Below are 25,133 nucleotides of genomic sequence, written 5' to 3'. Positions count from 1 at the left end.
CTTTATGTAGTACACTTCATTTTAAACAAATACAAGTGGTATTAGGAAGCATTCGCTGAACACTGATTACATGCCAGGTATTGTGTTAACTGCTTTACATGCATTATTCTTTGAATTTTCATAACGAAAGGACAGTAATATATTATTTCTCTTTTACATAAAAGGAAAATAGGGACCATAGAGGTTAAGTTGCCTAAGAACTCAAGGCTAGTAAGAAGTGGTTACAATGAAAAGGTTCTATTCTTTTAAACAGAACCTTCAGCAAAACTAATCTCCCAAAAAGAATGCCCTTTCCCTCTCATCCCTCCAATCGCATGGCCCATCCTCCTTCAGACACTACTCAGTAATTCTCCCCGCCCTGAGATAGGCCGTTTGTTCCCGCTGGCCAGCCCTTCACTCACCATGCTACAACAATACACTGGCTGTGAGCCCTTCTCCTAGTTCATACCATACTGCTGGTTAACACATTTCTGTTCTTTTGACAATGTTTTCCTCATCTTGACCCTTTGATGTTTTAGAACACTAAGTTCTTGAAAGTTAGCTTTCTTTTCAACACCCCATAACACAAGTGTACCCAGCAAAGCAAGGCCTCAGTAGGGGCTGGCTGAGTGGGGTACATGATGTCTCTAATGACCAGAGTCTCCTGTCTTTTTCATTGCTCCAGGAAGGCATGGATCTCACTGCTTACTGGGGCAGATGGGCCACGGCAGGCTGGCAACACAGAATGAAAATAGCTAACATTACTGAGTGCTTACCACATCAAGCACTATTTTGTGTAGCATAGGTATACTAACTCCCCATGTTAGGTATCAGGAGTTGGATGCAATTAGCATGAAGATTTTTCTCAAGTCTGAGTCAAGAGAAAATAGAGTCCATCTCCTTCCTATCTACAGCCGTCTAGACATAGTCATATGTTACACTTGCAGCATTTAGCTACATCTTCAATCTGAGCATATCTCATTTTCCACCTATTTCTAAGTGCTGGTACTGACTTCTGTTACAGGGCCTATTCTGTAACTCAGAGCTCAATAAATCACTGAAGTGAACGAATCAAGATCTTAAGAGATCAAAATTCATCATACACAGTTAAAAAAATCTAGACATCATTTTACCACCTTTCAAGCCTTAAACAATAGAGAAGTCACTTACCTTTAAATTAGCACAAAGTACACTTTCTGGCTTCATGATTTGAGAAAAAATGGACGTAGCTTTTGCCACTTGGTTCTAGAAAAAAGAAAAGTAAGTTATATTCCAAATCACATGAACATTTCTCTGCTATCCTAAAGACTTGTTTAAAGATAGTAGGATATTCCTGTTCATGGTGTGCCAGGGGTTTTAAAGTCTACAAAGAAAAAGGTTTTTTTGGTAATCAAAAAAGAACTTTCTATAAAATATTTCCTACAGTTGCATATTACTGAATTTTAAAAATAGCTTCCAAAACATTTTATTTTTATTGAAGTAGAGCTGACACACAATGTTACATTAGTTTCAGGCATACAGCACAGTGATTCAACAACTCTATACATTATGCCGTGCTCACAAGTGTAGCTGCCATCTGTCACCATACAATGCTATTACAATGCCATCAACTGTATTTCCCAATGCTGTGCCTTTCATCCTGCGACCTATGCATTCCAAACTGGAAGATTACTGAATGCTTTAATGACATGCCTGAGTTCCAGTTTTTAAGGTGGAGGCACAAAGTTGGCATTTCTCCTTACCCCACTGGAAGACTTTAAAAGAAAGAAAAAAGAAAACAAGACTGAGAAGCAGAAATGCAAACTCCATCTCTTGACAGTATTGGAAGAGAGCAGGAAGTTCAAACCACAGAAGAGATGCAAGCACTGCCAACAACATGGGAGATGGGCCATGGGGGTAAGGTCTGCACAAAGCAGTGTGCTAAAAACATTGCTGCTGATCTCAGCAAGAGCCTACCTACCAAGTAGTTCTCAAAGGCGAGGGGTACACCCTGAAGTACAAAATCTGAATTCCTGTTTTATAGTGATGGTAGTGGAATTCAGGACTAGTAATGAGAAGTCCTTTGGATCCTTCTTGTGGCAAAGGTGAGGCTAACCAAGAATTTAAACAGATAAGCTGTATCTGTAGGAAACAGTCCATCGCTACAGTAGTGGCAGAGAATAAGGTTTTTCATTGAAAACTACCACTGTCCTATTCCGTTAGCCACGGAGAAAGAAAGCCTATCTTATTTTATAGACAAAATGCATACATAAAAAAGTTCCTACTAGTCTACAGCATGACAACGTGGTTCTGGTCTCTGACATGAATCTCTTGCAAGCAGCTGGTCTAAGAAACTTGTTTTCAATGACCAGTATTTAAAAATGCACCAGCACACATCTATAAAAAGATACTAGAAGGAAAAAAAAAAAGTGAGAAAAGGGATATAAAAATCAGAAAAAAAACAAGATCAGAAAATAACTGGCAGTTGAAGAAATCTCAATAGAGAAATGTCCATAGATACAGAGGACAGTAATGAGAAAAACAAACAAGATCAAGTAACTCAGAAGTATGAAAAAAAATAATTAGGCAGGCCTCAGATTTCTCCACAGCGATACTCTACACTAGAAGACAGAAGAGCAATGGATAAAGAAACCCCAAGAAAAACTATATTATCTCAAAATTTTATGTCTGGTCAAAATGTAGTTCAAGCCAAAAAAAAAAAAAAAAAAAAAAAAATAGACAAATAATTTTAAATACCAAGAACTTGGGGAATGCTCTTCCTCTGAAGAAGGAAGACACTTTACCAGAAAACACATTTCAATCAACCAAGAGATGACTGGAAAACCAATAGCAAATGAATATCTTTAAATATTTGAATATATTTAAATACATGTAAGAATATATATTTAAATATATATATGACTAAAACGAATGCAGGGAATATGGTTACAGAATAAAGCACATGTGTTGTATTCTCAGATAATGAAGACAAGGGGAGAATATAAGAGAAAGTATGCCTAATGCCTTGTCTTCATTATACAGGGTCAGAAAAATAGCATTTAAAGCTGACAAATCAAGCATACTTAAGAGAAAAATGAATACCATGAGAGGTAATGTATCAACCAGAATTGGGTGGTGGAGAAGAAGGAAAACGAGAAAAAAGAAAATATACTAATTTTAGCATTACTAAGAATAAATACTGTGAAAATGACAATGCTATCCAGGGCAATTTACATGTTCAGTGCAATCCCTATCAAAATACCATGAGCTTTCTTCACAGAGTTAGAACAAATCATCTTTAAGATTTGTGTGGAATCAGAAAAGACCCCGAATAGCCAGGGGAATGTTGAAAAAGAAAACCAGAGCTGGAAGCATCACAATGCCAGATTTCAAGTTGTGCTACAAAGCTGTGATCATCAAGACAGTGTGGTACTGGCTCAAAAAATGGAACAGAATAGAGAACCCAGAAATGGGACCTCAACTCTATGGTCAACTGATATTCGACAAAGCAGGAAATACTATCCACTGGAAAAAGGACAGTCTCTTCAATAAATAGTGCTGGGGAAACTGGACAACCACATGCAGAAGAATGAAACTAGACCATTCTCTTATACCAGATACAAAGATAAACTCAAAATGGATGAAAGATCTAAATGTGAGAGAATAGATCACCCTGATATTTTCATTTCTAATTCAAGAAAAACAAGATTCTCCAGCCATACTTTACCAGCTGGATAAATAAACTGGTTATTTCTGCTGCCCTAAAATCTCCTCTTACCACATATGAAGCGTTTAACGTATTTCACATTTTCCTAAGCCTTCAAACGGGACTCTCTTGGGAAGGGCTCTTCAAAGGGGGCATTCCAGGGTTCCAGCTCCAACTGTCCTTTACTGCTTGTGACAGCAGGCAGGTCCTCTCTTCTCTCTGACCCCCAGCTGCCTTCATTTATTTTAAGAGATCACTGAAACCTCTTCCAAGTAAGAGAATTGGGGTTTCACTAAGAAATAGAAGATGACTCCACTTAATGAGCTGATCCAGGATTCCTCATTCATTTCATGTAAATTTCACTTTGAAGAGTATTAAGTTCAACTGTTCTGAAAACACTACATAGTAACCCAATCATTTGAAATTTTCACTTGAATTGCTTGAGAAATTTCTCTGAGTAAAGCTTCCCTCACTGAGTCTCCACAGATCTTGACCAGCTCCCTTCTAAGTAACAATGCATGTTAGGTCCTCAACTGTAAACAAAAACATCCTTTGGAGACACCGGTATAGATGTAGGTTGCTGTGGCACCAAAGGCACTGGTCTCTTTATGGGAACTTTTTCTTTGGGATACAGTTAGAAGGAAAAAATAAATAAAAAGAACAAATCAAACAAAGAAAGCAGTCAAGTCTTCCCACTCTCAGTTCACCAAAGTACACCCCAAAGCCTTACCTGATTGAGAGCTAATGCCACAGCAAAGCAAGATGCTCTCCTGGAGAGGACTTCTCCTTTGATCAGGGCCTCTTCTCTTAACGTAGTACAGATTTTCAAAGATTCAGGGCTATTCTGGCAGGAGACAGGTTTGCTCAGTAAATGTCATGCATCTTTAAGTTCAATAAAATGTTTAATAGTGCTCAGTATTTCAGACTTCCTTTTGTAAGAATTTCCCAGAGTCTATCTCAAGCCACTTAACAGATTAAGCGCCATACAGAGACTGCATGCAAACAGAGCTAATTACCTACACATTAGCAGTTCAAATCTACATTAACTTCATTGGTAAAGCTCTTTGTCAATTTTCTGAATTGGGGCCTTTTTACTACCAAGCGTACAGGTCTCTTCGTATCCAGGCAGACTGGTTGCTAGACCAAGTACCGTAATATAAAAATGTAAAAACTCAGTCCGTTACTCTATTAAATAATAGAGTAAAGCTCAGCACCACTAAAAAGATAGGATTTCTGATCTGAAAATATCCACATAAGTACTTGAAAACACAGACACATACAGGAATGTAAATCAGGAAGGAATCCCATGAAAATAGAGATCTTGAAAAAAATGCAAGAACATGAATGACACACAAGCCAGCAGACAGCAATGGTAAAAAGGAATCTTCTTCCGTTATACATGCTACAGGTAATTAGCTTTATGAGAACAGCATTATCTTTCCATCTATGTCTATTCATCATGACATGATTTACAACTCAAAACCTAAAGTAAAACCTGAATTTGATGAGCAAAGACAGTTCCCAGAATTGACCTGCAATGTCTACTGGCTGACTAGTTCTATTTTTCAACGCTTGTCCCCACTGAGTGAAACAAGTTATTTTTAGACACAATATAGGGGAGAAACGTCATCTGGCCTTCCCAAATATCAGAATTAAATTCTCTCTGCTTAATTATGCACTCAGGGAGGCATCTCTACGAAGGTCAGAAAGCTCACTATTGCAGCGCTGAATAAGCTGATGCTCTAGTGTTGCATATTTGGTTGGCTCTTTGTTTCACAGAGTAAGAAAATGGTTATGACTGGAAAGGATGACATAGGGGCGCCTGGATGGCTCAGTCAGTTAAGGTCCGACTTTTCGTTTTGGCTCAGGTCACAATCAGAGGGTTGTGAGATTGAGCCCTGCATCTGGCTTCACTGAGAGTGGAATCTGCTTGTCCTGGTCCTGTTCGCCCCTCCTGCCCCTCCCTGCTCATGCATTCTCTCTCTCAAATAAATAAGTAAAATCTTTAAAAAATAAAAAGGATCACCTAATAATCTAGCAATGAGCAAACTAAGACCCTCAGGCCAAGCCTAGCCTATGGCTAAATATGGTTTTCATACTTTTAAAGGTTTGTAAAAACAAAAACAAATTACTCTATGTGACAGAGACCATACGTGGTAGAGACCATACGCAGCCTCTAAAGCCTAAAAGCATTTACTATCTGGCCTTTTAACAGTAAAAACTTGAGGCTCTTGAATTCAACCCTTTCATTTCACAAATAAATGAAGTGACCACTTTGAAGCCAGTTAATGCTAAAGTTGAGATTGAGACTAGACTCCAAGTTTCTCAATTTCCAGGATGGTTTTCTTTACACTATAACCCTACTCTCTCTCGTTTTGGAAAATTGATATTGCTACACTTTTAGGGATGAGTTTCAACGGCCCATGTTCTTCACCTTGCCTAGTGTTCCTTCATTTTTGCCATAAGGTTCTGTTAAGTTTCCAAAGTTTAAATGACATGAATGTTTACAGTAATGCATAGAACCTTGGTCGCTGCACTCTATCAGTAATTATTTATTCACTGAGTCATTCAATCAGTAAGGCAGAAATAGTTTCTAAGTACAAAAAACAATCCTGATACAGTAATAACATATCAGCTTGTAAGTCATGTTTTCTGTCATCCAAGAGTTCATTTTAATATCACATACATTTATTAAAGATCTATTGTTTGCCAGGGACTCTTAGGTCTGGCATACAAAAATGCCTCCAGCTTAGCCTCTAAGTGGAGAGGATGAAATATCCATCTACCTAAAATTGCATCAAGCAGTGATGTCACATAGGTGATACAAACAGAGCACAATTAAACAATTTTGGGCAATAAACATTACTTCCAACTTTGAACCACAGAAAATGTACAGATAATAAAGAAGCCCTTGAGTTCACCAATAAAGGGTGGTCAGATTTCCATGGGAGAGAACTACAAAGACTGGTCTAGTGGAGTCCAGCCTGAGCCTGATAACAAGAGGACCAGCTCTACAACAGAGCTTGAACCCAGCATACTGTTTCTTGTTCTCCCTATCTACATAATTGCCAGAGAAGGGTGAAAGATGATAAAATTGCTTTTCCCATGGTAAAACTGTGTATATGGCTAACTTTGAGTTTTCTAAAAAAGCACACATTTAAAATTGAAATATCTGTACCAGCTGGAAAAAAGACTTCAGAGGAACTAAAATTTTCTTTGTAGAGAAAAAAAATAAATTCTCTCTCAAACACTACCCACAGTGCTCTAAAAGTTAAGGAAAGACAGTCTTACCAGTTTGTAGCAAATAGCAAAAGCAAGGACATAGGTATCTTTGTTGAACTTCACATCTTGGTTTTTCATCTCTATCAGTACTTCCAATGCACCTACCAAAAGTGACAAGTGGGTGGGCAATGTTAAATGCATCTCAATGAGTTCAGAATCCTTGGCTATTGATCCCCAGAGTTCTAATCTATTCAGCACCATCTGATGAAAAGTGTGTTCCAGAAGCACAATAAAAACTGTCAATGTCATTTAGCAATTAACTAAATTAAAAAAACCCATCAACTCATACAGCAAGAACAAGTATTTTAAAATCTATTATATTTTCAAGGCAAGTAAAATTAAGGTGTTTAGGATAAGGCATGACATGACATGCAATAAGATTGTTTTCAGACTTAACAGAATGAAGTCTCTGTAATTCAGCCATTCATCAGGAATATAAGCATCATTTTTATTGGTCCATTGTTTTTCCTAACTGCTATACCCATACCAGCAAAGACAAAATTTTTCAGCAAACATAAATTCCAATACTTACTTGAATATCTGCCTTTGATAAACAACATATCCATCAAAATATTGAATGATGTGGAGTCAGAGAAGAAACCCCGTAAATGCTGAGGGAAAACACACACACACACACACCAATAGCAGTTTGGTTAAAAGTTTTAACTATTAAGTAAGTACTTATTCCTATTCTCCCATCTTCTCTTTACAGGGCTTGTTATTGTGTATACTTTATCCATTTGGTCCCCTGAGTTCTCTAATAAATCTCTAAAACACCAGGATTTATTTTTCAAAAAATAAGCCCACTCTTTTGGCTGTCATGCCTCTGGCAACGAGCACACCGAACACGAGACAAGAGGTATGGCAAGAGTTCTCTGAGTTTCAGGAATACACTGAAGAACACGTTCATTAAACGTGGCTCTTGGGGCGCCTGGGTGGCTCAGGAGTTGAGCATTTGCCTTCGGCTCAGGGCGTGATCCCAGGGTCCTGGGATCAAGTCTTGCATCAGGCTCCCTGCAGGGAGCCTGCTTCTCCCTCTGCCTGTGTCTCTGTCTCTCTCTCTCATGAATAAATAAAATCTTAAAAAATACCCCCCCAAAAAACAAACAAACAAACAAACAAAAAAAAACCATGGCTCTCCTGTGCTTAGGAGAAAAGAAACAAACCAACTAACCCTAATAGGAGTGGTCCTGGAATGTGGGAGGCAGCACATTAATATGAAATGGCAGATATAAGTATGCTGAAGACCAAGTAAGAGTCTTACACAACTATAATCCGCTTTTTGCAAATGAATAGTTATTCACTTTTTGAAATAATTCACCAAAAGTAGTTTTTTTTTCTTTCAACATTTTTAATATGATAATGCAATAGCCTAATGGCTATTGGAATATGCCTTGTGCAAGTTTGCTCTTATTTTGAGAACCTACTATACAGACCTGTGTTAAGAGGTGAAAATAAAGGAATGATGAACAAGATACATAACCCTGCCTAACTCTAGTGGGGCTTATAATCTAGTGGAGCTTAAATTCTGGCATGGGAGACAATGTACAAGTGAGTAAAACCTGTGCAAAAAGTAAAAATGTAATTTCAAGTTATTACTAAGGGCTATGAAGAGCAACAAAGCAGGAAAAAGGGATGGAGATGATGATAGAAGGCTGTCAAGGTCGTCAGAGAAGGCCTTCTAAGAAAAGACCTCAATAAAGTAAATGAGAGCCCCGATGATGAGGATATAGACCATGCTGGTCTGAAACCACAGGTGTGGCATGTCTCAAAAAGAATAAGAAGGCCCGGAGTGGAGTGAGCAAGGGGAATGGCAGGCAATGAGATACCACACGGGGCCTCTAAGTCTGAGTTCTACTCTAAGTGTGATGGGAAGACCCCACAGGAGCCCTGTCCACTGTGTACACCATCTATGTGGTTCTACGTTTTTAAGTAGCTTCATTAAAAAATGTAAAAAATATTTGCAATCAGTTTTAATAATGTTCCTTAACCCACTAAATCCAAAATATAATTTCAATATGTAGTCAAAAAAGAAATTTAACAAAGTACTTTATCTTTTCTTTTTTATACTATGCATTTGAAACCTATCCTGTATTTTACCCTTACAGCACATGTAGTTTGAACCACCCACAGTCCAGGGGCTCGATCGACGACACATGCAGCCAGTGGCTACCATACTGGCAGCACTACAGGGTTCTGGGTAGAGGACACATTAAATTAAGAGCAGAAACAGGATTAGGCTTTAGGTCACTGGACTCAAATCTGGCTTATTTTGCTGCTCTAGGAAACTTGGTTGTATAGGAGTATTTCATACATGAGTCTAAAGTTAAAAAAAAAAAAAAACAAAGTAAAGTTGCATTTTCTTTCTTTTTATCATTATACTCATGGCTATCATTACAGTAAAATTTTCATTTTCCTTTAATTGCAACACATGATTACTGAATAGTCAAACAATACAAAAATGTAGAGAGTAAAAAGTGAGAATTTCTGGTACTTCTACCTCCTACAGATAAGCAAGCAGTAGGGATTTCATTAGATTCCTGCAGATTTTTAATATAGCAAAATATGTCTATTTCTTCTTTTATGAAAAAAACAGGCTCAAACCAATCCACACTGTTGTGTCATCTTTCTAAAAAATGAGGGTCCTTAAAAGAGGCGCAAGCCAAGAGCTAATAGTTCCAACATGGACAGAATAGTTTATACAAAGAGTACAAGACAGACCACTTAGGAGGATTCCAAAAATTACAAAAGTATCCCAGGTGGCCAGCCCTGGCTCCAAAATGAGGGTTTCTGACCATGCAGGAGTTTATCATGTCTTTAAGCCCCAGCTTCCTCATCCGTAAAATGGGTAGAGTATCAGGATCTACCTCAGCAGGGTCGGTGGGAAACTAAACAGGCATAGTGAGTGCTGCAGCACAGTGCTGAGGACACAGTAAGTATTCGATCAATAAATAATTACAAAAATAATTATTGTTATTTTTTGCTTCAGGAAAAGAATCAGAAGGTGCCATAGTATTCTGAAAAGCACTTGATGATGTGGCCATCAACCAGAAGTAAAAACTACAACACAGGAGAAGCACAGGTAAAGGTTAGGAAAGGCAATCTTAAAATGGCAACCAGCCTTAAAGTACTGCCCGCTAATTGCTTCTCAGAGAGGAGGTCAGTAGCAGGTCACACCCAAAGCAGGCAGAAATCTTGTAACTTGTACATACAGCTCTTCTACACCCATCCTACACGTCTATATAAAAAGATCTAGGCCTTTTTCATAGCATGGACTCCAAGGAAACCTTAAAATGCAGATAAGTGCTGATTCCTTCAGCCCAGCAGCCTTGCTCTGAAAATCAAACCCAGGAATAATGTGGGGTAAGAGGGAAGTCTTCGTTAATATCACTAAAAACATCCAATGCTCAGCACAAGGAAATCACATTGTCAGAGAAAGCAATCAGGAGACAATAACCTGGTCTTTGATGAGTTCCAGTGCAGATTCCTCAAGATCCAACTCATAGCACAACCTCATGAAAAGTGGTCCAAATTTATAGTCTCCGAAAGTGACATTTCTGTTCTCTGCATGGTACCTGGTAAGCAAAATGATTCAATGAGCCAAATGGTAGGATACAGAAAAAAGGAAAGATAGATTGTGGCGTATACTATGGTATGTGTTGTGGACACAATAAAGCATGAGGTACTCTCAGTCTGGAGGGAGAAAAGTACAGAAATGAGGATAATTAGAGGAACTCTGGAGTGCAGAAGTGTACCAGGCCTTTAAATAAACAGTGTCAGAGGCTCATATAATCATGTTAAATAAACGAATGGAAAAATGCACATTTAGTCATCTTCTCAATTTATTAACAACTTGTTAGGACTATTAGTATACGTCAGGGAGTAACAGGGACCTTTCATCAGCAAGCCCACAACAGTGGCACTCTTTGTATGGACCCCATCTAGAGAGGAACAAATGGAAGCAGTGAAGTGATGCTATGCTGTCTCCTCAAATCTGACTTCTCCAACAGGATAGCAGACAACCTACAGATGGACTTTACAATTTAGACCCATTTCTTTTTCTCTGCTCAGGCAAAAGTTTATGTGAGCTACCATCACCTAGCTAAACAAATTAAACACTGTTCTGAAATTCAGTTTTAGGAAAAGGTTAATGTCAAAGACAGTGACATCTTGTTTGTGGCTTGAGATTTCTATAAATAGTCCACCAGTGAGAACCTCAGAAATGAAAATTGTTAGCATAAATTTACTCTCAATAACCAACTCTTCCTGTTTTAGACACCAAGAAGACGATCTGGTTACAAAATAATTATCTCATGATGACATGTAAACCAGATTTTAGTTAAGATTCATTATATGAGTAAATCATACAAACCATGGAAAGAAGCAGACTTTAAAAACAGAATATTTTTTATCCTTCTGCTGAAATCAGAGAGGAAAGTTTCAGTAACATTACGGATAGTGTGTCCTAAACATACATACTGCCAGATAGAATGAGGATATGTACTTTTAATTTTTTTTTTTTTGAGATTTATTTGGGGGAGAGAGATGGGGAGAGAGAGAGGGGGGGAGAGAGAGAGAGGGGGAGAGAGAGAGAGGGGGAGAGAGAGAGAGGGGGAGAGGGGGAGAGGGGGGGAGGGGGGGGAGAGAGAGAGAGGGGGAGAGAGGGAGCACATGAGTGACAGAGAAAGCACAACCAGGGGCAGGCAGAGGAGCAAAGTAAGAGGGAGAGGCAGACTCCTCACTGAGCAGGGAGCCTGATGCAGGACTCCATCCCAGGACCCTGAGATCATGACCTAAGTTGAAGGCAGACACCTAGCCCACTGAGCCACCCAGGTGCCCCAAGGATATGTGCTTTTAAAGATACATTTTATAATTAAATCATATAAGTAACAAAATATACTCATTGCTCCATTACAAGTTATGAATTAAATATCAAAACTTCAGTTGTATACCGTCAATACACATGATTTTTAGTTCTCAATTATACCTCAATAATACTGAGGAGGGAAAGAATTAAGTTATTAAAAAGCAATTTGGTATAGTGATAATGGATTTTTAGACTGATTCCAAACTGACAGTTCAAGTCATAGCTTTTTTGCTTACTATCTGCATAAGGATGAGCAAATTAATTAACTACTCTATGCCTCAATTTATTCTTCTGTAAATGAAGATAAAAGTTCAAAGGATTTTTGTAAGGATTAAATGAGATGACCATGCCTAGCACATAGAAAACCTTCCATATCTGTTAGCTCTTAAGAAATGTAGTATGCCATGGTAAACACCTTTAAAATCAATATATTCCAACATGGTGTCATGAAAAATTTGCACCAGATTAAAAACAAACCAATACAAAAATAACAGTTTTCCCAATTTAGAGGACATTTATACTAATAAAAAATGCTGGAAATTCACAGAGATAATATATTACCTCTTCTTGACAAGAAATGTTGCAATTAGAGAATCTAAAAATCTCCTATATGCCATACAACAGCATGTGGGCAAGATTATTGATAGATTAAGTTGCTCCTTATTTTTGGCTTAATGAAGAGCTTATGTTCTTGCTCATTACTGTTCTTCCCCAGCAGTGGGGTGCCTGTCTCAGCCAGAGAGAGAACAGGTTGGTTAGGCCATGGAACTGTCCATCTTCACACTTTTCCAGCTGTCCAGAAGTAAAGGGAAGAGAGCAACTGGGCAGAGTTATCAGCATCAAATTAGCTTTGTATAGTAAAAACAGACTCACAGTAAAACAGGCCAGAGGGCCTCAAATGATTTAACTTTGTGAAATTGAAATAGAATTAGGATTCCTAATACCCTGTGGCTGTAAATTAGCATTACCGTCCTGGAAAATAATCCAACACTTCGTATTGACAAGTTTTAAAAGATTCCTATCTTTTGATCATCTCTAAAACACAGAGTAAGTTTTGCATAGAGTTGCATTATTTATACTTAGGAAAAATCAATTAATTCAGTCAACAGGAGCACAATAAAAACACCTGACATACAAGGGAATATTGTAAAGCCATTAAAATATAATCCTTAAGTATATCATTAACAAGTAAAAACACTTATACTATAATACTAACTAGAAAACACTATTATATATACAAAAATCATTAGAAATGTGTTAAAAAAAAAAAAAAAAACCCTACCAAAATCACACCATCTTTGCACATGAAAGAAAAATAAACAAAAATATCTGCAGTAGCTGATCCATTCAGAGGTGGAACCCTTACTTCTCTTCCTGCGTGTGAGTTTTCCAGGTAACTTGCCTTGACCAAGGCAATGTGACAGGAGTGAAGCTGTGCCAGTTCTGGAGCTTCCGCCTGTGCTGGCTGCTAGTGTAGCCTAGGCTAGACTTACAAATGCTGAGACACTCCAAGGGAAAAGGGACACCTGGACTCGGACATCTTGGACCTTCCGGCTCAGCCTCACCAGCAGATGACTACAGAAGAGCAAGTGACTTTAGCAGACACTGGCAAAAAGCGCTGAGCTAACTGGCTTCAATTCTTGATCCACAGTAATAATAGATAATAGAAAAATAATAGTTACCTTGTTACACCATTACGTTCTGGTATGCAGCAAGAGACAACTTAAATATCAGAATTTATGACATACTTCTACATTTTTTATGTTTTTTCAAACTTTCAATGAATTTAGAATTTTGTTTTTTTTCCTTTTTAAAAATATTCATTTTTTTCTTATTACAAAATTGATAAGGTCCACTATGGAAAAGTTTGAGAAATAAAAAAAGCACATATTTAGACAAACAAAAAAAAGTATAATTCCTAGAGAATGAGTTATTTTGGTACATATTCTTCCAGTATTCTATATATGAACACCTTGTATTTTTCTCTATAAACGTATAACATAAATGCAGGTCTATGTATAGAAATGTATCTTTCAAGAATGGTTTAAAAAAAAAAAAAAGCCATGAATTTAATTTCAGAAATGAAGCCTATTGATTTCAGGTCATATACTGTCCTAGTAAGCGAAAGCTTTGCTGGGTTTCCTAACAGCTAACTATGATTACTTGTGAGTTCCCCCAACATGGGGCACTGACAACAGAGGAGACAGTGGAACCCAATAGGCACCATGCCAGGAGGAGGGAGCCGAGCTAGGAGTCCACTGCAGTGATCCAAGTGAGATGCCATGAGGCTTGAACAAAGACACTGGTAATGAGGACAAAGAGAAGAAAGCGAAAAGATGAGAAATACCAGGGAAGCGGAAGCAGTGGGATTTCTTATCCCATCAGGGAAGACAGCAAATGCGAGTAGGGGAAGGAGGTTCCCCAGTCTTTGTCCTGAGTGGATGGTGCAACAGAACACACAGCAAAAAGAAGCAATTTGCATAAGCTGAATGTGAAGACCTAGGGGATATATAAGCAGAGTTCATCAGGCTGGTGATTTCTTGATGCATCAATTCTGGTTTCTATCTTCAGTCCCTGGCATATGGAAGGAATCTAGTAAATGTGTGGTAAATGAATGTAAACGTCTGGAGCTCAGTGTAGGGGCAGGTGGACAAGAGATTTGAAAGTCATCAATGTGTAAGTGATAGGTGAAAGCTTGTTAAGTGGAGGAGACTGTGCAGGAAAAAAAACAGAGTGAGAAGAGACCGATGCTGGCAGATTTCTAAGGAAATGCCTCACCTGTAGATGGCTTTTTTAGCCAGTTCCATATCATCCCGGGAATCACATAAATGAAGCAAGATTCTCAACTCCTCCCTCAAGATGAGCTTGTTATGAGTCAGTTTCTCTTCCACGTTTCTCAGATAGGTTGCTGGAAGAAAGCATAGAGAGTATAGCCGTCTTCGCTTAGGCTGATTGGGACTGTCAAGAGTCTTGACCTCAAGGAGAAGGGGAAGCTGGATCACAGCACATTGCAAAGGGGCATGGAGAAGGGCTCAAGATCACGCAGCTCCCATTACCAGCTAGTCTCTTCAAGGGGCAGCCCGGGTGGCTCAGTGGTTTAGTACCACCTTCAGCCCCAGGCATGATCCTGGAGACAAGGACCGGGTCCCGTGTTAAGGCTCCCTGCATAGAGCCTGCTTCTCCCTCTGCCTGTGTCTCTGCCTCTCTCCCCCCACCCTCTCTCTCTGTATCTCTCATGAATAAATAAAATCTTTAAAAAAAAAAAAACTGTCACAGGAAGTCTATGAAGCAAACCATCTGTGCTACAGGGGCATAGGCTGGAGGCCCACCCAAAACTTGCTAACATATAATCTCTGGAGTTAGGAACAGAAGAATATGCAATTTTGACTACCTGGGTGCTCTGCAGTTAAAGTTTAAGTTCCCAGAGGCTTACCCCAAAGAACTGTACCTATAGGTGACCCAATAGAAAACAAACAAACAAACAAACAAACAAACAAAAAACCACATAAGCAAGACATATACACCATCAATTGGCAAGGTACCTGGCAGGAAAACTGAAAGGAAAATGTGCACTGAATGGGGATTTGTCCCAGTGGTTGAGCCACATAATTCAGGAATACTTTTTGTCTCTTTCATTTGGTTCAACACTACCTCTCATTTCTCTTGGACCCTCTCCTCAATTGTCAGAAAGCAAACCACAGTAACTACATAATATGCAGGGGGTAAAAATGGGCAGGGGGTAAAAAACCGCCCTCTAAACAGCAGCAAACACTCTCCGTAACAGAATCACATCAAGGTGATTACACTCTATTGTCTGTGTCCTGTCTTCTATCTGATCAACTGTGGAGACAAACACCAAAAGGAAACACAGCTTCTTGGCAGTAGGAAGGGACCAGATTGTCAGGAGAATGAGAGGTGAGATGCAAGGCCAATACCAAAGAAGCCTCTGCTTTCTAGAAGACAGGGCTGTTGTTGGCATCAGGAGCTGCCAAGGGAAGTCTATAGGTTTTGCTCCAAGACCTAGAGCTCTGAAGGAAGGCTGCGTAAAGGAATGGCAGCATACACATTAAAACACCACACTGGAAAGGGGAGGTAGACACTGTTCTTAGTTTATAAGGAAAGACGACCCACTTGGTCTAAGTTAATGCTGTGGACCCTCCAATCTTTATTTGCAGAACCACATCACGGTTACAGGTTTTACAGATGGAAAGACCTGGGCTCTGCCACTTGCACGCTATGGGGAGACGCTAGTCAGTGACACTTGATTCCTCATGGGTAAAGTGAGAACCATGAGAGAAATTTCATGGGGTATCAGGAGATAATGTACGTTAAGTATTTAGCACAGGGACTAGCATAGTAACTGCTATGAAATAAGCATACACATTGTTCTCATTTTCATTCTGTCAACTATTTCTAAACAATTTCTAATATAAAAATGTTATTTTTTTCTATACAAACATAAAAAATTTTAATGGGATGACATTACATCTTTTTTTTTTTTTTTTAAGTATTTTATTTATTTATTCATGAGAGACACAGAGAGAGGCAGAGACACAGGCAGAGGGAGAGGCAGAGGGAGAAGCAGGCTCCATGCAGGGAGCCTGACATGGGACTTGATCCCAGGTCTCCAGGACCAGGCCCTGGGCTGAAGGCAGCGCTAAACCGCTGAGCCATCCGGGCTGCCCCGATGATGTTACATCTTATACTTTTTAATAATCCTTAAGAATCCAAAATTTCTGGGATGCCTGGGTGGCTCAGCGGTTGATCGTTTGCCTTCAGCTCAGGTTGTGACCCCGGGGCCCCGGGATTGAGTCCCGCATCAAGCTCCCTGCATGGAGCCTGTTTCTCCCTCTGCCTCTCTGTGTCTCTCGTGAATAAATAAAATCTTTAAAATAAAAAAGAATTCAAAATTTCAACAGATGTTATTTGTATTTTAAAACAAATAATCATGATTTAACTGTTTATAACACAAAGAAGGCTAAGCTATCGTCCCTGCCCAGAAAGAACTTAGCCTATTTGAGAAACAAGAACAAGATACATCTACACAAAGTTAACTGAAAATAATAATGGAGGAGGAGACATGTGACCAACTACACACATGATAGAGAAAAGAGAAATCAAGGTGGCAGAAACAGAGCAAGTCTGGTTGAAGTGGAGAAGTACCAGAGAGAAAGGAGAAACTCAGGTGGGGGAACATTCTTGGTATGAGGATCCGCGTGAATACTATCACAGAATGGACAGGGGTGGGGAGGTGGGGAGGAGAAGTGGTGGGGAAAGAACTACTACTAGATTAACAGGAACAGAGTGGGTAAGGTACATTAGGGAGGAGCTAGGAAGCCAGGGAGGTGTGCTCACAATGTGGTATATGACAGAGGACCGTTGTGGGTTCTTATAAAGAAATGTTGACATGATTTTATAAACATCAATCTGACCACGGAGTAGATTGGCACTCATTACATTAATTGCCTTCCATAACATATGCACAACTGTCATAGCTTCCGAATGACTATGACAACTAGATCTAACTAGAAAAATGACGTGAACCCTTGATTCTATCAACTTCACAAAGCTCCAAAAGACTAGGAGTAAAAAAGAAGACTGAAGTAAAATCCAGACTGAGTCTCCCTATGCTGCAGACTTGTATCTCCTCCTTCACTTTCTGAGGATTATCTTGTCATTTCACAGGTGGTCTAATGGAGCAAGGGATTAGTGGGGAGTCAGGAAAGATTTCTGGAGGGCTACGGGCAATAAGTGTTTATTAGGTGCTCATAAGCATTTGACAGTGAGAGGAAGGAGATTTGAAAAGGCCAGTTGGGACAAACTAAATTTATTTCAAGAGAGAGAGTCTTGCTATGTTCATAAAGAAATTAAAGTACTGGAAAAAATGTGAAGGAGAGAGGGAATGAACTCATCAATATTTCTCAGATGCTGAAAGGAATTAAGACCTAGCGTGGTGGTGTGTTTTCAGCTATTTGTAATAAAAATGTTCAAACATATCCAAAAATAGAGAGAGGACATTATGCTCTCATGTGTCTATCACTGAGGCTCAACAATGACTAATATTTTGATAATCTAAAAAAAAATGTTTTTAGCCTATTGACTTTTTCAGCAGAGTAGAAAAATATGAAAATGCATCATAGGGGGCACCTGGGTAACTTGGTTCAGCTTCCAACTCTTGATTTCTGGTAAGGTCAGGATCTCAGGGTCACTGGATCAAGCGAGCCCTGTGTCAGGCTCCACACTCAGCAAGGAACTCACTTGAGGTTCTCTCTCTCCCTCTATCTCTCTCTCTCCCCCACCCTCACTCCCTCTCAAATATTAAAAAAATGCATCACACACTGGACAGTGTTGTTCCACTATATTTCACTAGTATATAGACACGTAGTATATACTGGAGATACTATGTAAAACGTACCTTTGACTCAGAGGTGCATCAAAAATGTGAAAGCTAATCATATTGAGCAGTTCTCAGGATTATTAACAGTCTGAGACTTCAAGTTTGGCATTTCTAGGAAACTCCCAGTCGCTGCTGATCCCTGACCCTGAGTTTGGGTGGCATGGATCTAGAGAGGACTGGTTCCAACACTAATTTTAGCATTTCTTTAGGATCCTGGGAAAAGTGGCAAAAGGAGAGCTGTAGAGTCTGCAGTAGTAGAAAGTGAGATGAAAAGCACATTGAGGGACGCCTGGTGGCCCAGCGGTTGAGCGTCTGCCTTTGGCTCAGGTTGTGACCCCGGGGTCCCGGGATCAAGTCCCATGCTTTCTCCCTCTGCCTGTGTCTCTGCCTCTCTCTGTGTGTCTCTCATGAATAAATAAAATCTTTAAAAGGGGGGAAAAAAAGCACACTGAAGGGTAGACTATGAAATGAAGAATAAACCCTGTCAATTTTTTCTCAGACACAAGTCCCTATTCACCGAAAGACACTGAATAGGGACTAAGACAGAAAAAAACTTGAAGTACACATCACCAAAACAACTAACAAAACAGATTCAGTTACCTTTGGTTCCAGGAAGATGAGATGCAATAGCCACCTTCTTATGCTGAAATTCTTTTAACTTCACAGTATTATCCGTAAGTAGGTATCTTTTAGCTAAAAAATTAAAGAAAAAAAGTAAAACCATTTTTTTTGTGGTCTCACACTCCACGAACAGGAGTAGAACTTGACTCCCTTTCTGATCTTCAGTCAATACGAATATTCCCACTGGACAGCTACCAATAGGGTCGCGCGGGTGGGAAAGTGTGCATCTCTAGGCTACCGGAGAATTCCGATTCTCAGCAAGGTGCGTTTGTGCCTAAGAAAGGAGCTACTGATTTACTGTATGGAGATGGGTGGAGAGGAACCTGGGAGGTGAAACATAAATGTACATTCCCCGTCTAGTTATGGGATCGCAAGGGGCTAAAAAAAATTAAAAAATAAAATAAATTAAAAAACAAACAAACCAAACCCACCACGAAAGGTCACGGCTTAAATGTCAAACCGGCATATCTCGTTTTGGTTTATCCGGGCTGGCGGAAGCAAAGCCCACCGCGGAGTGTGACCCCCCCCCCGCCCCCGCCCCGCCCCCGCCCCCGCCCTCCTGGTTCTGCCCAGTAGGGAAGTGAGGAGCTACAGCCCCTCGGAACAGGCCGGTCGGCATCCTCAATCCTCAAGGGGTCTCGGAAGTCGCCGACCGCAGCTCTAAGTAGAAGAGATACATTGTTTCTTTAGGAGGCTCCGCCCCGCCCACTTAGAGACCCCCTCCCGCAGGGCTGTAACCGGCTCACGGCGGGAAGCCTGGAGGCAGCCGGGACACTGCCGCTCCAGCGCCAACTATTACCCCCTCCCCTCGCCGGCACATTCACGTTTTTTCCATAAAGCTTAGTAAACAGGGGCAATTTTACAAACGAAGAGAGCTGACCGCGCGAGGTCCTTCGGATATGAGCGGCAGCAGGGCCGGGGTCCCGAGCTCGCAGTCGAAGGCCTCGACTCCCAGACCCGGCGGGGGGTGGGGCTTCCCGGCAACGGCGGCCACGACGGCGCCCAGGTCGAGGCCCCCGCCCGGCCGCCCCCGGCCCGCCAAGCACACGGGGGGCGACGGGGGCGCGGCTCCAGCCCACCAGCCACGGCTGCGGAGGCGCCCGTCTCTCTTCCCTCCCGTCCCCACAAGAGTCCGGGGATACCTCCGAGCGGGCAGCGGCAGCCCGCGGAGCCGGAGCCTACCGCCCCGGGAAGCACCGAGCCGCGCAGCGCCCGCAGCAGCCCGCGCTCGGGCAGCCGAGCCACGGCCGCCATGCTGTCCGGGCCGCGCCAACTACGGGAGCCGCGAGGGGGCGGGGCGTCGGCGCGTGACCACACCCCTTCCTGCGCGGCCGCCGGGGGAGGGGCAGGGGGAGGGACTCGCTCCAAGATGGCGGCGCCCATAGTGTGGCGCGGCTTCCTTCTGGCCCGGAACGTGCCTCTGCCTTCGCGCTCCCTGGCAGGTGGGTGGCAGGTGCCCCCTTTAGTAGGCACCTTGAGACTCTTCCTTTAAGCGACGGGAAGCTGCGGGCTCTCGACAGCGCGGGAAGTTCTTCCGGGATCTCGTGGCTGGAGCGTTGGGTGACGCGGGGGAGGAAGGGAGGCCTCGGGCCCGTCCCCTTACCTGTGAGGTGTGCGCAGTGAGGCCGTGGCGCCCGCGCTCTTGCAGGTGACCTGCAGGGCTTTGCATCAGGGCGGCCATCTCTTCGCTGCCCGCCGCAGAGCTAGGACGTGCCCCCCTCCCCGCTTCGGGGCCTTGGGGGGTGGCCTAGGGTGACGCCTTACCTCCGCAGACTTGGGGAGACCTTCGGGCTCCGCGTAGGATAAGCGTTTCAGAACTGATTTCCCACTACGTGGTGGCCCGAGGCACAACCTTTCAGTGACCTTGCTCTGTATCCAGCCGACAGGTACCTATCTCTAAGGCGCAGGTGAACCTTAGACCTCTCAGCGGTTAAGGCAGGACCCCAGGCAGCTGAAAAGTTGTGCTGAAGTCTTTGTTTTTAAAAAGATTTAAAAAAAAATATTTATTCATGAAACAGGCAGAGGGAGAAGCAGGCTCCATGCAGGGAGCCCGATGTGGGACTCGATCCCAGGACCCCGGGGTCACGACCTGGGATGAAGGCAGATGCTCAACCACTGAGCCACCCAGGTGTCCCCTGTGTTTAAGTTTTGACCCCGCCACTCCACCCCAAAACTCAAGCCTCCTGTTGACCTTACCCACAAGTCCATCAACACATGTTTTATGTAGTTGTAGCCTATATTAGGAAGGGTTATCAAAACCTTATAGGGAATTACATTTATAAGACTGGATTGATTGGGGGGGAAATCTGTATAAGTGGACCCGTGCAATGTGGTATTATTCAAGGATCGACTGGGCTAAGATATTTGAGTAAAGGGCGCCTCACTCAAAAGGTTTTTAAACGGATCTGTTGACAGACGTCGGGGAAAAAAATGGACATTTATACAAGATAAATCGTGTACAGGATTATAGGACTAAAATGCAGTAATCACAACTGATGTTTCCAGCGCCTGTTATCTGCTCTTTCCAGCATACCTTCTCCAGCTCCTGTTAGAAACCAACACGTAGGGGCAGCCCAGATAGCTCAGTGATTGGGCGCCTGCCTTGGAGCCTGCTTTTCCCTCTGCCTGGGTCTCTGCCTCTCACTCTCTGTCTCTCATGAATAAATAAAATCTTAAAAAAAAAAAAAAAAGTACACTGTTCACAAGGCTTTAGGAACAGCTATTAAATATCGACACGAAGCCTCGTTGTTGGCCACCAGGTTTTATGAGGATTAACCAGTTGACCTAGCAGGTGAAAATGTTTAGTGCCACACGTTGGAAAGTGTTACATGCAGGACCTGGCATCTGGGTAAGAATTAGCTGCTGTGCCTAATTGCTAGAATGTTTACTTATGGCTCTTAGTAAATGCTTTTTAAACTTAGTAAATTTTTACAAGACCTTGAATTGTTTATCAGAGAGACTCTCATGGTTGCATAGTGTTTGGGGCAGTCATTCTAGCAAGGGAGTGGATATTAGGTAACGGTGAATTGAAAGAATTTTCCGCTAGCATTTTGTTAAACTGGTAAACCTATAATCCATTACACCTGCTGTGGTAGCTACGAGCTATGTGGCGATTGGAATTAAACGTAAAGAAATAGTGTTTTAGGTATCCTAACCACATTTTAGGTGTTCAGCAAAGACCTGTGGTTACTGGCTCCCCTTGCACCGCTCAGAATTAAACATTTCCATCATTAGGTTCTACTGAGTAAGCCCTGAGTTAGACCGTAGAAGAAAGAAGTCTTGTAATCAGGAACTGGAAGCTGAAGACAAGCAATAAAAGTATGCAGGATAGTGCGTTATGGATCACCCAGGATTGGAGAATGCAGATAAGGTGATTGACTTTCAAGTCAACAAAACATCTTGAGCCATTACAGGATAAGAAAGGGAAGAATGTACTTGGTACAACCTAGAGAAGTGCTTTAGATAATACGAAGAGAGTAGAGAAAGGAAAGCTGTTGGGACCTATTACATAGTGAACGTCCAAGTAGGCATTTAACATGCCCTCATTTGAGCTGTGATACAGGGTAGGCACCATTTCTCTATTTTACGATGAAAAAGACTCAGAGACTGCAACTTGGCCACGTTTCATAACATTAGTTAGGTAAGGATTCCTGCTTAAGACTTTCCAACTTTCTAAAGTGTATCTGTATCGACAATCGCTGCTTTTCTCTGGATGGAAAACATGTTTGGGGACATTGGTCTGAAGGTCAAAGTGACTATAAAATTAGTATATCGATAGAGCCTATCACTTTTCACTAAACTTTGACATTCTTGTCCTCACAGGTATCTTAATTAAAGAGAGAGAATATCTCTTTTTATGGTGGAGAATTATCTAAAAGACTATGGCTCCCCCAAAGCTAACTGGCTGAAGGATAAGCAAGTTCAAGCAAGGTTTATATGTACTGTTGGGCGGCATATGCAGAGTGGGACTAATCAGGCTCATGGACCTAAACCTGTGAGGGAGTTGTTGTTTTATCCACTTCAATGTGAAGATCAACATATCACGTGGAACATGATTAGAAATACAGAATCTCTGTCCCCCCTGAAGACCTGCTGAGTCAGAACCTTCATTTTATCAAGGTTCACGTACGCATTAAAGTTTGGGAAACTGGCTTATGTTTTCCACTTAACCATTGTTCACCCAATTTAACATTGTCTGACTTGATGGGAAATCTTTAATTCTAATGTTGATATAAAGACTTTCCACCTACTATATGGAAATGCAGATATTTCTAAGTGATGTCATTTGTGAAGTATCAGAATGATAAACCTCTTGTTTTAAAAAGTTTACAGAAATGGAATGTTTGTCTTTGTTAAGGTATAGTAATTTCCTATTGCTGTTGTCATAGATTACCACAAATTAGGTGGTTTAACCAAGTATTATCATACAGTTCTGTAGGTCAGAAGCCCAACATAGGGTCTTCTAAAATCAAAGTGTTGAAAGAGGTTTCCTTCAGGAATCTCTAAAGGGGAAAATCTGCTTCCTTGTCTTTTCCCTCTTCGAGAGACCACTTGCATTTCTTGGCTGATACTCCCCTTTTTTAAACATCTTCAACATGAGCAAGTCAAGGCCTTCCATCACTCCATTCTCCACATATCACACGACCTGTCTCACCCCATTGTAATCAATGATTACAATGATTACATTGGGCTCACCTGGATGACCCAGTACAATCCCTTCATTTTAAGATCAGCTGATTTGGTGATCTTAATCGTATCTAACCTCAATCCCCTTTAGCTATGTACCCTAACATAGGCAGAGGTTCTGGAGATTAAGACATGGCTATCTTTTGGAGGGTCATTACTCTGCCCGCTAGACTTTGCCACTTTTTCCTACATCTATGATTGGTTTCCATTGGTCTAGGAAAATTTTCCATTTGCCAAATTTCTTCAGCCTTAAACCCATATCCTTTTCTTCTACACTCAATGGAAGTGGAAAGTGATTACTGGTTACTTTTTTTTGTAAAGCAAATATTAAAAAGTTCATGTATATAAAGGGTGCTGGGCTTACCTTTTGTAGATTTAGTGGTCTCCTATTTTTTTTCCGTTCATGTGATCCCTGTGAACAACTGTACCCAAAGGGCATCCTTGGATTCCCGTCTTTCTCCACCATTGCTTCCCCTGCTTGAATCCCAATTCAAAACTCTTTGAACATTGACCAACATCATTGTCTTTTCTGACTCCAGAAGAGGAAGGGGTGATTTCTTATGCTAGAGGCATATGCCAGAAGAAGAAATACAGAATAGGAAATAATAATAGAGAGTAAGTCACTGATACCCTGAAGTTTACAGCTTAATAGTCCTTAGCTTATGGTCACATACAGAAGAGCTGCTCCTGTTTCCCACAGAAAGGAGAGACCTTCCTGGTTTTAGAAATTGGAATCCAGTTTGTATAGAAATGCTGCTATAAATTATGAATGGGTTAGTTGAATTTATTCTTTTGGCTCTGTGTAAGAACATGCAGGGACGTGAACTATTACTAAGTTCAGGTACTTCATTTCCAACTGCAGAATCCCTAGTTTTCTACCAGCTGGTAAAGTTCAGACCAAATCTCAGGTCTCCCACTCCTGACCTGTTGCACAACTACACAGCTAATGCCATGGGATTTTATTCATCTTTCTTGGCACATCTAGGAATGTAACAGTTCATAACATTGTTTCTATGAAAAATGTGTGCTTTGAAAAAAATACATGAAAATATGTTCCTATAAAAATGTATTATACCAAAACATCTTTTTTTTTTTTTTTTTTTTTGGATAATCCACTTGAAGTGCAGGCACTTTTTAATAGTTATTATTTCTTTAAAAGTATCTTTGAGACAGTCTTTGGAAGCTTTTTCATATTATTGTTCATTGCTTAAGCTTTACACTTCAAATTTAGCATATTATTCTAGTAAAGGTTTGACCTGTAATTAAGGTAAGGGAGGGATTGGTTTGTATATAAACTCACACAGGTGTGTTTATTTTTGTTTATTTTAGTCGGAAGACGGATAGAGAATAATAACAGTATGCAAATATTATAGTCAGCTCCCAAGTTATGATCTGTGTGTGACCTTGAGAAACTTACCAGCCATTCCTTCCCTTTTTTTCCCTCTTAAACAGTTTTATTAAGGTACAATTCACCTATTTCAAAAATTCAATGCTGTGGGTTTTCTTTTTTTTTTTTTAAGCTTTTATGTATTTATTCGTGAGAGACACAGGCAGAGGGAGAAGCTGAGTCCCCACAAGGCGCCCAATGCAGGACCCAATCCCAGACCCCAAGATCA

General features: G+C 41.0%; 2 protein-coding genes across 6 annotated transcripts in view; one reads left to right on the top strand and one right to left on the bottom strand.

Moving 5' to 3' along the window:
* PTCD2 (pentatricopeptide repeat domain 2) overlaps positions 1-20,102 on the bottom strand; it is a 31,021-nt gene extending 10,919 nt beyond the window's left edge. The window contains exons 1-8 of one of the 2 annotated variants that reach the window (XM_038530809.1): positions 19,974-20,102; positions 18,811-18,903; positions 14,592-14,721; positions 10,404-10,521; positions 7,479-7,557; positions 6,956-7,047; positions 4,395-4,508; positions 1,150-1,224 (exon numbers count right to left, since the gene is read on the bottom strand). In XM_038530809.1, the coding sequence (XP_038386737.1) occupies positions 1,150-1,224; positions 4,395-4,508; positions 6,956-7,047; positions 7,479-7,557; positions 10,404-10,521; positions 14,592-14,721; positions 18,811-18,903; positions 19,974-20,085 (813 nt within the window). In that variant the 5' untranslated portion in view covers positions 20,086-20,102. Of the gene's footprint in view, positions 1-1,149; positions 1,225-4,394; positions 4,509-6,955; positions 7,048-7,478; positions 7,558-10,403; positions 10,522-14,591; positions 14,722-18,810; positions 18,904-19,973 lie in introns of those variants that run through there. The other variant, XM_038530810.1, reaches the window with a different exon arrangement.
* A 49-nt stretch (positions 20,103-20,151) lies between these two features.
* The window catches only part of MRPS27 (mitochondrial ribosomal protein S27), an 87,682-nt gene continuing 82,700 nt past the window's right edge, over positions 20,152-25,133 (top strand). The window contains exons 1-2 of one of the 4 annotated variants that reach the window (XM_038530806.1): positions 20,170-20,273; positions 22,066-22,201. In XM_038530806.1, the coding sequence (XP_038386734.1) occupies positions 22,169-22,201 (33 nt within the window). In that variant the 5' untranslated portion in view covers positions 20,170-20,273; positions 22,066-22,168. Of the gene's footprint in view, positions 20,274-20,537; positions 20,718-22,065; positions 22,202-25,133 lie in introns of those variants that run through there. The other 3 variants (XM_038530805.1, XM_038530807.1, XM_038530808.1) reach the window with 3 other exon arrangements.

This window comes from Canis lupus, chromosome 2 (genome assembly GCF_011100685.1).
Source record: "Canis lupus familiaris isolate Mischka breed German Shepherd chromosome 2, alternate assembly UU_Cfam_GSD_1.0, whole genome shotgun sequence".
NCBI lineage: Eukaryota > Metazoa > Chordata > Mammalia > Carnivora > Canidae > Canis > Canis lupus.
This window is presented reverse-complemented; position numbering and strand designations above follow the sequence as displayed.